At 44.6% G+C, this 13,725-nt stretch overlaps 1 protein-coding gene across 3 annotated transcripts in view; it reads right to left on the reverse strand.

The window, feature by feature from the left end:
- NAA50 (N-alpha-acetyltransferase 50, NatE catalytic subunit) overlaps positions 1 to 13,725 on the reverse strand; it is a 293,674-nt gene that overhangs the window by 274,860 nt on the left and 5,089 nt on the right. Inside the window, exon 1 of one of the 3 annotated variants that reach the window (XM_042448375.1) lies at positions 8,076 to 8,249. The exons of 1 other annotated variant lie outside the window; for it this stretch is intronic. In XM_042448375.1, coding sequence (XP_042304309.1) covers positions 8,076 to 8,083 — 8 coding nt within the window. In that variant the 5' untranslated portion in view covers positions 8,084 to 8,249. Of the gene's footprint in view, positions 1 to 8,075; positions 8,250 to 13,725 lie in introns of those variants that run through there. One more of the 3 variants, XM_042448374.1, reaches the window with a different exon arrangement.

Below are 13,725 nucleotides of genomic sequence, written 5' to 3' on the forward strand. Positions count from 1 at the left end.
AACAAAGGCCTGTTACAGACTGCCAAAATAAAGCTGCTTCGGGTCTCTTTGGAGGTATGCTATTTAAATGATGCATGTGTCCTAAGAGTCCGGAGGTCGCACCAAAGCCACACTCCGTTCCTAAGCACTGGAGTGCAGCTTTGGTGCAGCTTCCGGATTCTTAGGATGCATGCATCATTTAAACAGCATACCTCCAAAGAGACCCGAAGCAGCTTTATTTTGGCAGTCTGTAACAGGCCAAAGACATCTTTACTATGTGACAGACAGAAAAAGGATGCAGACAAATATATCAAGCAAGGAAGAGAGTCTCCACAGCTAGACAGATACAGACAAGGTCCTCTCTGCTAGATACAAATTGTGTTGTTGTTGCTGTGTGCCTTCAAATTGTTTCTGACTTAGGGCAGTCCTAAGGCAACCCTATCACAAGGTTTTCTTGGCAAGGTTTATTCAGAGGGGTGAGAGGCTGAGAGGGTGTGACTTGCCCAGGGCCATCCAGTGGGTTTTCATGGCTGAATAGGAAAATCAAACCATGGTCTCCAGAGTTGCAGTCCAACACTCAAACCATGATGGCTCTTGATGCTTTAAATTTCCTAGTATGGGAGGGTGGGAAGTTCCATTTTAGTTAGGTTGTCACATGCCAATATTTTATTTAGTTTAGTTTGATTTAGTTTGTTTAGTTTAGGGTTGTTTTTTTAACGGAGGACAAACTAGGTTCTAATAAAGAGAGGATACAGAATTAAGTCCCCTCATGAGAATCTCAAGTGGTGCCCAGGCTTATATGAAAGCAGGTGGTTGTTTGAGTATCCTGTCAGTATTGCTGAATGTGGTGGTCTCTGGGCCACTGGTTCCAAGTCCAAGACTCTGCTCTAGAGCAACATCAAACTACAATGCCCAGAATTCCATAGCATGGAGCCAGGGCAATCAAAGCGGTGTCAAACTAGATTATCTGTGCAGTGTGCTTGCAGCCCAAGAAAGAAAGAAACGTAATAAATAAATGGACACAAATATGGTGCTGGTTACCGGCACATCAGAAGGAAATAATAGCTGGTACCCCACATCCAGGACACATTATGCTCTTGCTTTTCACCATGGCATGGTTCCTTTTTAAATAAGAATTAAAGTACAGTACTTACTTTGACCTGTGGATATGTCAACTCAGGTTTTTGGGATCAATTTCTTGAGTAAAATTTATAAACATGAGTAAATATACAATAATATTTCTGGTCTCTTGTCTGTTTTTTCTACTCCAAAATATCCCCCTCCCAGTATATAAATTTTAAAAATGATGATTAACCAATTTATTTTTAACCTAAAGGGAAAAATGTAACTAGGTTCCCTACGTTTCTTAGATTTATTAGCAATGGACATGACAGACTATTGACTCCTGACATTGCATTTTCTTTTCAGGCCATTCAATTAAATCAGTTTACTTGACTGATTGCCAAAAGACATAATGCCAGATGGGTCAAATCTGAGATTAATGACATATACTAACCAGAATCTATCTATTTATATTCATGAATCATGAGGAAGAAACTCATGGAAATGTCTAATTCATTTCTGTGTAGTAGGGAATGATTCCTAAGGGAAAAGTATTGCCATGGGCATATATAAACTGAACATATATATTGACAAGGCCAATTTACCCAGGTGTCCTGGCAATCTGATGTAGGAAAAGAGTTATCAAATGCAGCTTGGTCTCACATGTGGTCCTCTCCCCCATATAAATCAAACTTGGCTAACATAAAAGCAGGTATCATGGTAATAATTCATAGATAGTATTTAGCACATATTCACCTTTCCAAAATGATCAAAAGTGCCCCACCAAAATTGTCGGAGAGGACTGTAAAGCTACAGATTTACATCACCATATGTGGCTTGACCACCATATGATAAAAGGTTTTTGGAATACAGTTTTGGATCAAATCTCTTATATCATAAGCCAGACCTGATCTTTTACAGCTAACCCTCTGTGTTAATGCAAACAGCTGTTCAAAGCATAATAATTTAATCACTTTTTTAACAGCTGCATGTAAATGCTGGAAATCAGGAGAATTCATGATAGACAATCGGTGGGAAAGAGTGTTGGCACTCCTGACTGATGGAGAAATTCTCATACAGGATAAAGGCTTGCAACAAAGACAACAAACACAAGCCCTGCATGGGTTGGCCCCTCCTTATTCATCAGACCTTCTTTCTCCTCACCTTCCCACTTAGGCCCTCCGTTCTGGTAGTCAAGGTCTGCTGTCTCAGCCCAGGATTTTCTCTGCCCTGTCCCAGATTCGTCCCTTTTCACTTGCTGCCCCTCACTCCTGGAACCTCCTTCCCCCACAAACACAGCTCATCACTTCTTTAATTAGTTTCAAAACTGATTTGAAGACCATCCTGTTCAGAGAAGCATTCCCAGGCATTGTGTGACTATTATTTGCTATTTGACGTTTATAATTTGTTGCCTGTTTTATTGAACCCTTTCCTGTATTATGTATTATTTATATGCTATTATTAGATTGTACGCCATGGGCAGGTTTTTATCTATTTTATTGTTTGTATGTACAGCACTGTGCAAATCTACAGCCTTATATAAATAAAGCACAATAATAATAATAATAAGAAGAAGAAGAAACAAGATTAATTCCATGAGGAATGGGCAAAAGTATACTGAATATATAACTGCTCGCAACAATTATAGCTTCCAGCCAGTCAAACAGACTTCTGGAAGGGTGCATTGTGCCAGAGCTCTTCTTCCCAACACTGAGTATAATCATACCCTTCAATAAATGCAATGAAATACCTGTTTGACAAATCACGCACCTCATACTACTGACCCTTGACTAAAATGGGTCAGAACTATGGCGGGTTTCAGACCTCCATAAAGTATGCGCTCCGCGCGTACTAGGGTTAGGAAGGGCCGTATTAGGGTTAGGAAGGGTCTTACCTTCCTCAAGGCCCTTCTTCCTAGTACAGAGCGCGTCCTTAATGGCAGTGCCCATCCACATGGGGCGCCACCATTTTGACGTCTTGGATGCATAGCGTCCAGACGTGTTGCGGCGGAAGTGACGCCGCGAGGGCGCGCTTCGCCCCTCGTGGTGCCACTTCCGCATTTTGAAAAGGAGTGCCATTTTGGCGCTCTTTTTTCGCTGCGCCGGGAAGCCTCGCAGTCTGGCCGCTGGGGCTTCCCACCACAGCGAATGGCGGCGACGGGAAAACGGCCACTTGAGGGCGGTCTGTAACCCGCCAATGTCTACTATTCACAACCATCTTGAATAAAGTTACCACATGTTCATGTATGTTATTTGGAAAGTTACACCTTCTGACAAAGAAGCTCCTTTATATAAATTCTTTTTACATCCTCCCAGCCCTCTTTTTTCCCATGTATCCTCTACCTAGCTGGAAGTTTTTAGTACAGTAGTATTAGAATTGAGATGAAGGTGAAAGAGGGCTGGAGAAACACAGACTTTTAGTGTCCGGTTGCAGCACTATGCCTGCAGTGAACAATGGATTAAAAGTTTGAGCCAGGTAATAATGCGATTCTGCATAACTGATGCAGTTATAATTGTGTGTGCCTGCAGGCAAGGTAAACAGCAGATCTTTCCAAAATCTCTCGCAGAGCCTGCTGAACAGCAAAACAGAGAGAAAAGAAGCAAGCAGGTAAGCCTGCCTCACCAACTACCACCATCATGTTAAAGAAGCACATATCTTTAAGTATGGCCACCAAAATGGAAATCGTAAATGGAAGCTAATGAAAGAAAATAATTGCTGCTGGATGCATTTTGGAAGAAGCTGTCAAGTGGTCTCTTGAGGATTCAAAATATTTTTCATTATGCAAGGCTAACCTGGCTTGCTTGTTTCATATCAAATTTGAATACTGTTAGTTTTTGGATGCAAAGCTTGCAGAAATATGTTCAGCAGCTCTTTTTGTGGTGTACAAACCTTGTTATTGTCTGCCTTCAAGTCGTTTCTGCCTTATGATAGAGTCATTAGCTTTCAGTGTGTTCCAGACAAATGAGATAAAATACTTTTAGCTCCTGGAAAAATTCATTGATACTTTGATAAGTTGTAGAATGTAAAATGGTACTGTTCTGTAGGTCTGTCTAAATTAGCTCTCAGCTGATTTGGCACAGAAGAAAATTTTCTCATGCAACTCTCCCTAAAAAAACCAATTTGTTGTCGTTGGGTGTTTTCAAGTCATTCCTGACTTATGGCAAGCATCAGGCAAACCTTATCATGAGGTTTTCTTGGCAATGTTTTTTTCACCCCAGGTTTGTCCTTTCCTTCCTCTGGAGCTGATAAAGGAGTATGACTTGCCCAAGGTCACCCAGTGGGTTTTCATGGCCAAGCAGGGATTCAAACCCTGGCTTCCCAGTATCCTAGTCTGACATTCAAACCTCAACTGGCGACTCCATCACTGCTCCCTTTGCACCCAGAGTCACCCTGGGAGCAGCAACCAAGAAGCCTCTCACCCATGCCAGCCTTGCAGCAAATGACAGTGCAGGTGAGAGGCCTCTCGCTTGCTCTTCAGCCAGCTGCTAGATTGCTGCTTCCAAAGTGAGTGGATGCAAATAAGGAAGCTTCTCCTCCATGAGAAAGGACTCTAAGTCCTTTGGTGGGGCAGAGAGGGACACAACTGGTTTCTGTGTAGGGGGTTTAAAGATGCCACATGCTCTGGATGTATGGATGGGGAAAGAGAAAGATTTTAACTAAAGGAACTGCTCCAAGATGAAGGACTCATTACAACAGTGGTTCCCAACCTTCCTAATGCCGTGACCCTTTAATACAGTTCCTCATGTTGTGGTGACCCAAACCCATGAAATTATTTTTGTTGCTACGTCATAACTGTTATTAAAAAAGTGTTTTCCAGTGGCCTTAGACGACCCCCATGAAAGAGTCATTTGACCCCCAAAGGGGTCCCAACCCACAGATTGGGAACCACTGCATTACAACAATCCACCCTGGATATTCCTCCCCCTCCTTCAGAGACGTGTCTTCCTCACACAACTACAAGTATTTTACACACACAAACACCGTTTCTTCTGCTACCTCTTCTCTTAGCCTGCCTGATTAAAAAAAGCAGGAGCAGCAATGCAGCTCCAACCTGCTAGCCAAGTCCCAGCAAAGATCACAAAGCTTAAGCGGCATCACAAATTTGAAAGGTCCTTTTTGCTGCTATTTCTCCCCTGCTGCCACTAATTCCTTGCTCAACACATTCAGTCCCAAAATGGCACCATTCTGAGCCACAGAAGCAATGCCCTTCCCCAAAGCCTTGTGAGTTTCCCAATTGCCACAGCCACTACTAGTGAAAGACATGGCTAACGGAGTGTGGGCAGGCAAAAAGCAGGAAACACCAGCACAAGAAGCAATCAGCAAGGCTATGCAATGGTTTTAGGGGATCCTGAAAAGATGTTTCATGCAACCCTCATCCCCACCATGGTCCTAAAGATGCTGGTTCCGTACATCCTTCTTGGGTAACAATATTTTGACTGAAGCCCCCCCCCCCCCCACCCCCTTTTCCCTCACTGTCCCTCTGGATCTTTCCATTATTTCCTATGGGCAAGCAATCTCCAATGAATCTCTATGGGCAAGTATGCTTTCCCTATGGGCAAGTACTGTCCTTTGTTTTAGTACGTCCCTCCATTGCCCACTTTGGAAAACACTCATGTAGATAGTATCATTTAAAACACTACATACCACAGCATTTTCAATAGTGTCACTTCCGAGGTTTTCACAACACCAATTCCCACCAATCACAGATCAACATGCCATTGACACTAATTTTGCCATACATGGAAGCAGTTATGGATTGGCCTTCTCTGTGGATGTGTGTGAAAAGAGATTCCAGCTCAACATTAGGAGGAACTTCCTGACAGTGAGGGCTGTTTGACAGAGGAAGACACTCCCTCGGAGGGTGATAGAGTCTCCTTCCTTGGAGGTCTTTGAGTAGAAGCTGGATGGCCATCTGTCGGGGATGCTTTGATTGTGATTTCCTGCATGGCAGGGGGTTGGACTGGATGGCCTTTGCTGTCTCTTCCAACTCTATGATTCAATACACATATATCAGAAATGGAAATGCCATCATGATGTATTTGCTGCTACCAGGCAGATGTGGCACCCTCCGCTGCACTACGCACAGCAATGTAAACAGCTGATAACCCAACAACACAAATCTTCCATGATTCCTGGGAGACAAGAATTCAAATCAATTACACCGCAGTTGCAGACAGGACAAGAATCGGGATCCGAAAACATAAAAGCCTTGGCAGATTCCATTAGCTTGCTAGGAAAGACGGCTGGGTAATGGATAATAAGTATGAATGGTACTATTGCAAGCAGAGCATAGATCAGAGTTGAAATGTGTGGCCATGCTGAAGTTGTTGACTTCAACTCTCAAAGATCCTTTACCACTGGTTACACTGGCTAGGGCTGATAAGACCTACAGTCATATATATTCATAGAATGATAGGCCTGTTACAGACTGCCAAAATAAAGCTGCTTGGGGTCTCTTTGGAGGTATGCTGTTTAAATGATGCATGCATCCTAAGAATCCGGAAGCTGCACCAAAGCTGCACTGAGTGCTTAGGAATGGAGTGTGGCTTTGGCACGATCTCTGGACTCTTAGGACCCATGCATCATTTAAACAGCATACCTCCAAACAGACCCGAAGCAGCTTTATTTTGGCAGTCTGTAACAGGCCATACAATAGTAGAGTTGGAAGAGACCACAAGGGCCATCCAGTCCAACCCCCTGCCATTGAGGAAATCCAAATCAAAGCATCCCTGACAGATGTCCATTCAGCCTCTCTTTAAAGACCTCCAAGGAAGGAGACTCTATCACCCTCCGAGGGAGTGTCTTCCTCTGTCAAACAGCCCTCACTGTCAGGAGGTTCCTCCTAATGTTGAGCTGGCATCTCTTTTCACACACATCCACACAGAAGGCCAATCAATAACTGCTGCCGTTCTTCAATCCAAGCACTGTCTTCTGACAACTGTCACAAGCCACTACATAAGCGTGGCTTGTTTTCTCCTCCTGTCATGAAAAATGTGAAAGCTTTCAAAACGTAGCATGAACATAAACACATAGAGATTGAAAAGGCAAACGTGCAGCGACACCTTCCCCCCCCTTCTGTGTCCGATTCATTTGGAATACATAGCGCCTTTATCAGACTGAATGTAGAACTGAGGTCCAAAACACACTGCAGAAAGAACCCAGGTTGAGCCCGCTATGACTGCCTTGGCTCAGTGCTAGGGAATCCTGGGAACTGTAGTTCTGTGAGGCGTTTAACCTACTCTCTCAGAGAGCTCAAAGGTGCTGAAAGATCTGGTTCTACAGAGTCATATCCTTGAATCCTGGGATAATATACAAGTTCTTGACCAGACACATCTGGCCTCTCTCTCTGCAGGGCCTCCCTGCTGCAACAAATGCTTTCTAAGGGGGTCTTTTTTTTTGGGGGGGGGAGGACTCTGAATGGTGCTCATCCATCCTTCCAGGCTGAGTGGAGATGGGGGAAAGGCTTAGGGGCCCCCAGACCAAAGGAAACACGTGGGGCTGCTTTCCCTTCTTGGTGGAGGGGAGGCTGCCCGGCTACACAGCCTTTGGCCGTCTCTGCTCCTGACCTGCGACCTGAAAAGAAAAGGGGGGTGTCTTTATTGGAGGTTATTATTTCTCATCCGCCTGGCGCTCCTCTTCGAGGGAGGGTTGGGGGAAAGGACTCCTTCCCTTCTTTCCCTGGCCCTACCTACCCCCCTTAGGCCGGCTAGCCTTGCTCAGGCCCCGCCAGGCCACGGAGGAGGAAACACCGCAGGAATAACGACCCAAAGGCCGCCCGAACTGCCCTGGGAACCCTGGGGGCTGTAGTTTATTGTGGCACCAGAGCGCTCTCTCTCTCAGGCTCGAGATCTCTCACAGAACTACAGTTCCCATAATCCCTAGCGCCGAGTCTCAACGCGCGTTAGTACTTCTGCAGTGTTTTGACCCAAAGGCGCCGCCGCCGAAGGAGAGGAGGCCGAGGAGAATGGGATGGCTTTGGAACACGTTCCCGGGAGAGGGAGGCCTCCCCGCTAGGCCTCTGGCTTCGCACTCACCCCTTCATGGCTTCCCGGGGGGCGGAGGCAGGGCCTGGACTTGGCGGTTGGGCGACTGCTCCGGCCGCAGCTCCACATGGGCCCAAGGCCGCGCGCGCGCACACTCACTGACGGCGGGCCGCGAGGGAGAAGAGGAGGACGACCAGCTAGGCCCCGCCCAACCCGCCCGCCGGCCGGACTTTCACTTCCGGGTCGCCGTGACGACGTGGCTACGCACTTCCGAGAGAGAGGGAGGGGAGGGGCAGCAGGAAGTCACCCTCTTTGGGAGCGCTTCCTTCGAGTGCCCTGGCTCAGTGCTTAATATGGCCTCTCTAGGAATATGTAGGTCCTCCAATGCAACTCTATGGTCAGCTTTAACCCAAAGCCGCACTGAGAGACCTAGAGCAGTGATGGTGAACCTTTTAGACTTGCAGTGGTTCCCAAACTCAGGCCTTCCAAGGGTTTCAGACTTCAGCTCCCAGAATCTCAGGCCATTAGCTGAGAGGGCTGAGGCTTCTGGGAGTTGAAGTCCAAAAACCTGGAGGAGCAAAGTTTGGGGACCGCTGTTTTAGAGGCCGAGGGCCCAAACTGCAACTGAAAACCCACTTATTTATCACCAAGTGCCAAGTCCCTCTGTCTTTCCAGTAACAAACACTGGCTAACTCTGTGTTGGGGAGATGGCACACTTGCCCACGGAGAGGGCTCTGTGGCACACATGCCATAGGTTCACCATCACTGACCTAGAGAGAACACTCCATAGGCATTTGTAGCTCCTCCAGCACAATTCGATGTTCAGTGTCCAGCAGATGTTGGCCACAGAGTTGCACTGGGGGACCCAGAAAGTCCCATAGAGGTGATAATAAATAGACGGGAGAGGAGACAACCATTCTGGATCCCCCACGTAAAATAAACTGCGCGTGTGCTTGAGCCCCATTACAAGTAATGGCGCTCGTGCTTGTGGTGGTGTGGCGGCGGCATGCGCCATGGACACGTGCTATTGTTTCTTCCACCACTGCTTTCAGCGTATGCGCCCCATATGACGCAGGCACACTGTATATGGTTTAAGATGAAAGTGTAACTGCCAGATTGCCATGTAATGTAAGGGATGCCTTAACAGTTCCTTCCTATGGAAATAAGTAAAGAACCTGATGATGCTATCTGTTCTATATCTAGAAGAAGAACAGCCCTCCCTTCATCCACCATCTTGAGGGAGAGAGAGGCAGGCCAGCTCCAAGAAGCCAAGTTCCAGGCCTCAGAGGGAGAGAGTAACCACTGGCCCTCATCCCCTTCCCCACCACTATTCCCTTCTCCTTTTGTGTCAAGTCTTTTTAGATTGTAAGCCTGAGGGCAGGGAACCGTCTAATTAAAAATATTGTCTGTACAGCGCTGTGTAAATTTACAGCGCTTTATAAATAAAAGGTTAATAATAGTATTTATATGCCATTGGATGAAAAGTAATACAAGTAGATTGTAAGCCCGAGGGCAGAGAAATGCCTAATTAACAATTTGTAAGCTGCTTTGATAGCCTTTTGGCTGAAGAGTGGGGTATAAATAAATATTATTATATAAATATTAATATAAGTAACATAAAACAAGCACCCAGTCATTGCCATGACTGTGTTTCTTCCTAAAGGGAAGGTATATATGAGTGTGTGTGTATAACTATCTAATAAATAGCCTGAAAGGTTGCCATAGACCTTGCTTAACATCCCGTATAACATGTCTTGCAATTCCAAGACTTACGAATGCTTAAGTGGAGTGTTGATGTTAACTCTGCCTGTCTGGGTTTAACCAACACCAACAGCTAGACCTCTAGGGGAAATCAGCACCATAGTTCCTGCTGTGCATGCTAGCCATATGTTTTGATATGCTTTCAAATACTGGATGGTATTAGTGATGCTGGATGGAAGAACTGTTTGTCGTTCATGGTGCCGAATAATAAGCAGATGTGTAGGGAAGAAAAACAAGCTGTGAGCTTTCAATGTCAATTCCATGAGGACTCCTGTTATGAGGGAACAAAGTATGTTTGTAGATGAATGGGATGTAAGCCCATAAAAAGCATTTGAATTGTTATTTGCTTTTAATATACTGTGTAACCGAAAATGTTTAAGTCCTGAAGACATCACTGCACTGCGATCAACCCAGTTTTCTTAATAAAGCTTTCTGACTTTGCTGGGGCTTGTGTTTCTGAACTGAAATTAGTCAGTACAGGACCAGCTGTGATAAAAGTTTGATGATTATTATCCCAGAGAGAAGCAAATTAGCTGACAAGTGGCAAGGATCTCCAGTCTCTCAGTCTAAAGAGATAGGAGTCTAGAACCATGCTTATTTCACTATACCGTATAAAGCTGTTAAAGGGTAGGCCTGATTCCTTGAATCTGTGTTTGGTTGTCCTTGATTAGCTCTCCATCAGGCTTTGTTCTCCTCAGTTTTAGCTGTTTGCTGCTGTCTGAAGAGTCTTGTTCACTGACTTTAAAAAATCTTATCCTTCTGCTCATCCCTCTTTCCATTTTTAATCTCATTTTTAGTTACTGTTACTACGTTCCACACAAAAGTTCAATTTTTGTTTACCTCAGTGGCTAGATGCCAGTTGACTGTCTGAACAGACATACAGCTAAACATTAAGTCAAGGCCTGAACAATTAGAGTTCAAATAGTTTAAGTGGACCCATGACTCCTTCCTGTTTTTATAAAGTGAGTTAGTATCACTTTGTATCATTTGGCTAGTACCAAAGTTAGCAAAGCAAATGCTTCCTGGACTTCTAGTCTTGTCTTCTAGTCAATGCTCTGAAAGAGAAACCACCACTTTTACTGTTCCCACTCTTACAACTGGCATAAGGACACAGCAGAGATGGCCCTGTCCCAGTTATGCCCTCTCCCTTTCTGACACAATGAACACGCTTCATAGATGGAACCAGAAACAGTGTATTGAAAAAGATCAGCACAGTAGCACATCCTTTGCCAAATCCGAGTTAACAACCACAATATCACTTCTTGACCCTCTCAAGATTCATCTCCCTCCTCCACTTTCACACTCCATTCCCATGAAAAGCCAGACACTACAATCTTGGTTCACACACAACAATTCTTTGCAGCTGTTTACCTTCCTCCTCTTATACCCAAGCTCACAACACGGCTACAGCATGGCTAAGCATGCCTAACTTTAACAGAGGGAGCCACGAAGGGCAGCTGTGACACAGTCCATTTCACCTAGTTTGAAAAGAAATTGATACATTGAAGGGGATAGTTCTCATTTCTTTCTCAAGAAAGATTGCAATCATATTTCCCCCTCAAAAAGACCAAAGCTATCCCATTCTGGCATGCATCACTGTTAGGAAGGAGACAGAATAGCCAGGACCTTAAGGTGAAAAGCTCATAAAAGCCTTTCTCTTTCCATGTTGTCTGCAAAACTCCTGGCTTGGGGGTGAAGCACACATGCCCCCCTGTGAGATATAGGCCCCATACAGACAGGGCAAAATAAAGCTGCTTCAGGTCACTTTGGAGGTATGCTGTTTAAATGATGCATACGTCCTAAGAGACCGGTAGCCACACCAAAGCCACACTATAGTCCTAAGGACTGGAACACAGCTTTGGCGCAGCTTCTGGACTCTTAGGACACATGCATCATTTAAACAGCATACCTCCAAAGTGACCTGAAGCAGCTTTATTTTGCCCTGTCTGTATGGGACCATTGTTTCTAAGTACCAAGTACGTAGACAATTTAGTCAGGACTAAACAAGTGAAGCAGCAATATCCAATTTATTAGTTACAAGCTTGCAAGAAGGGGTGTCCATGCTGGTTGTGCAGCCAGCTATTATATTCCCTATTCCTGGCTGTGAAAGTCCCTCCCTTGAGGCCCCATTGGATAGGATCATCAAAGGTTTACAGATTATTCTGTCCACCTAATACAAGTACATTATCAGAGGATCATCAAAGGTTTACAGTCTATCCTGTCTACAGTGAGATTTCTCCACCCTTGTTTACATTTCCCCTCCTATAATTCAATGGGTTTATTCTGTGTTTGGATCCAACCCTTTATGTGCAGTGGGATGGTGCACATGATTCAATTAAACTTTCACAATCATAGGGCCTGTGAAAAACAAGTGGAGCATCTGTATAGTCATAATTGTGCATTCAATATTGTAGGGATCCGATAGGCAAACTAACACCTTCTATATGTTTAGTTTGATAATTCACATAATTCTTGAGAATTGGCTATATTTCCTACATTTTATGGGATCTGCAATCTCAAAGATATGAAGGGCGGCACATGTCACCTTGTGGTTGTTATCTGCAGAGAGATGCAGGCCCAGTTCCATCAGGCCTGGCCTCGATTAAGAAGCAGAGCCTTCTCTCCAGTCCATCTGCCTTGGTCTGGGCCTCAGAGGGAGAGAAGACTGCTGGACCTGATCCTTTTCCCCACCATCATTACCTTATCCTTTTGTGTAGTGTCTTTTTAGATTGTAAACCTGAGGGCAGGGAACCATCTAATTAATGATAATAATTAATAATAATAATTGTAAGCTGCTCTGAGAGCCTTTAGGATGGAGTATAAATACCGTAAATGAATAAATAAATGATCCTCTCCTTTTATTTATAAACCTCTTTTTAAGGTGCATTTATTACGTGATTGTAACCAGGTGCAGTTAACTGGACTTTGGACTGTATAATTTGTAGCTGTCTGCTTTCCTAGCTGTGATTTTCCTATCTTCTTACCATGTTAGCTCAGGATGGTAACCCTACCATCTGGAGAATCTCTCTCTGCCAAGCTATGGTCCCATACAGACAGGCCAAAATAAAGCTGCTTCGAGTCACTTTGAAGGTATGCTGTTAAAATGATGCATGCATCCTAAGAGTCCGGAAGCGGCACCAAAATCACAATCCAGTCCTAAGGACTGGAGCGCAGCTTTGGTGCAGCTTCTGGACTCTTAGGATGCATGCACCATGGAAACACCATACCTCCAAAGTGACCCAAAGCAGCTTTATTTTGGCCTGTCTGTATGGGGCCTATAACTCCTTTTTGCTTGTTTCATGTGTACTTTATAATGAGTGAGTCATCTTTTCTGCAGGGTTTCTGTGGAATTAAAAAAAAAATTGGTCTTCTATCCTGTGGGGCTGTCCTTCAACATGTTCAACATGTCCTCACGGTTTAAATCTCTTTTTTCTACATCTACTGACTAACCCATCATGCTGAATTCAAATATTAACCATTGCTCTCACCCGCCATGCGAAATGTTGTTTTATTGCAATTTTCACAAGCTCTAGCTAGCATAGCCAAGGGTGAGGGATAATAGAAGTTATAGCCCAGCAACAACTGAATGGCCATATGAGCCCACTCTCCAAAAGAACTATTGATGCTTTGCATCCCAACAGGGACGTAGCTAGGATTTTAGGAAGGGGGGGTCCAGACTAAGTGCCACTATTATAATGGGGCTTGGGCGCGGTGGTGCAGCAGCACACACCATTCATTTTTCTGGAGGGCTGCCATAATTGTCCACTTTTACCAGGGACAAAATGTAGGACAAATTCAAGACCAAACTGTAGGGCAACTGCAGGACAAAACTCAGCTCAAAATGTAGGACATTTAAGGTCCACCATTTTTCTTCAATGTCCTACATTTTGGGCTGAGTTTTGTCCTGCAGTTGTCCTACAGTTTGGTCTTGAATTTGTTC

The sequence above is a fragment of the Sceloporus undulatus genome, chromosome 2, assembly GCF_019175285.1.
Source record: "Sceloporus undulatus isolate JIND9_A2432 ecotype Alabama chromosome 2, SceUnd_v1.1, whole genome shotgun sequence".
NCBI classification, from domain to species: Eukaryota; Metazoa; Chordata; class Lepidosauria; order Squamata; family Phrynosomatidae; genus Sceloporus; species Sceloporus undulatus.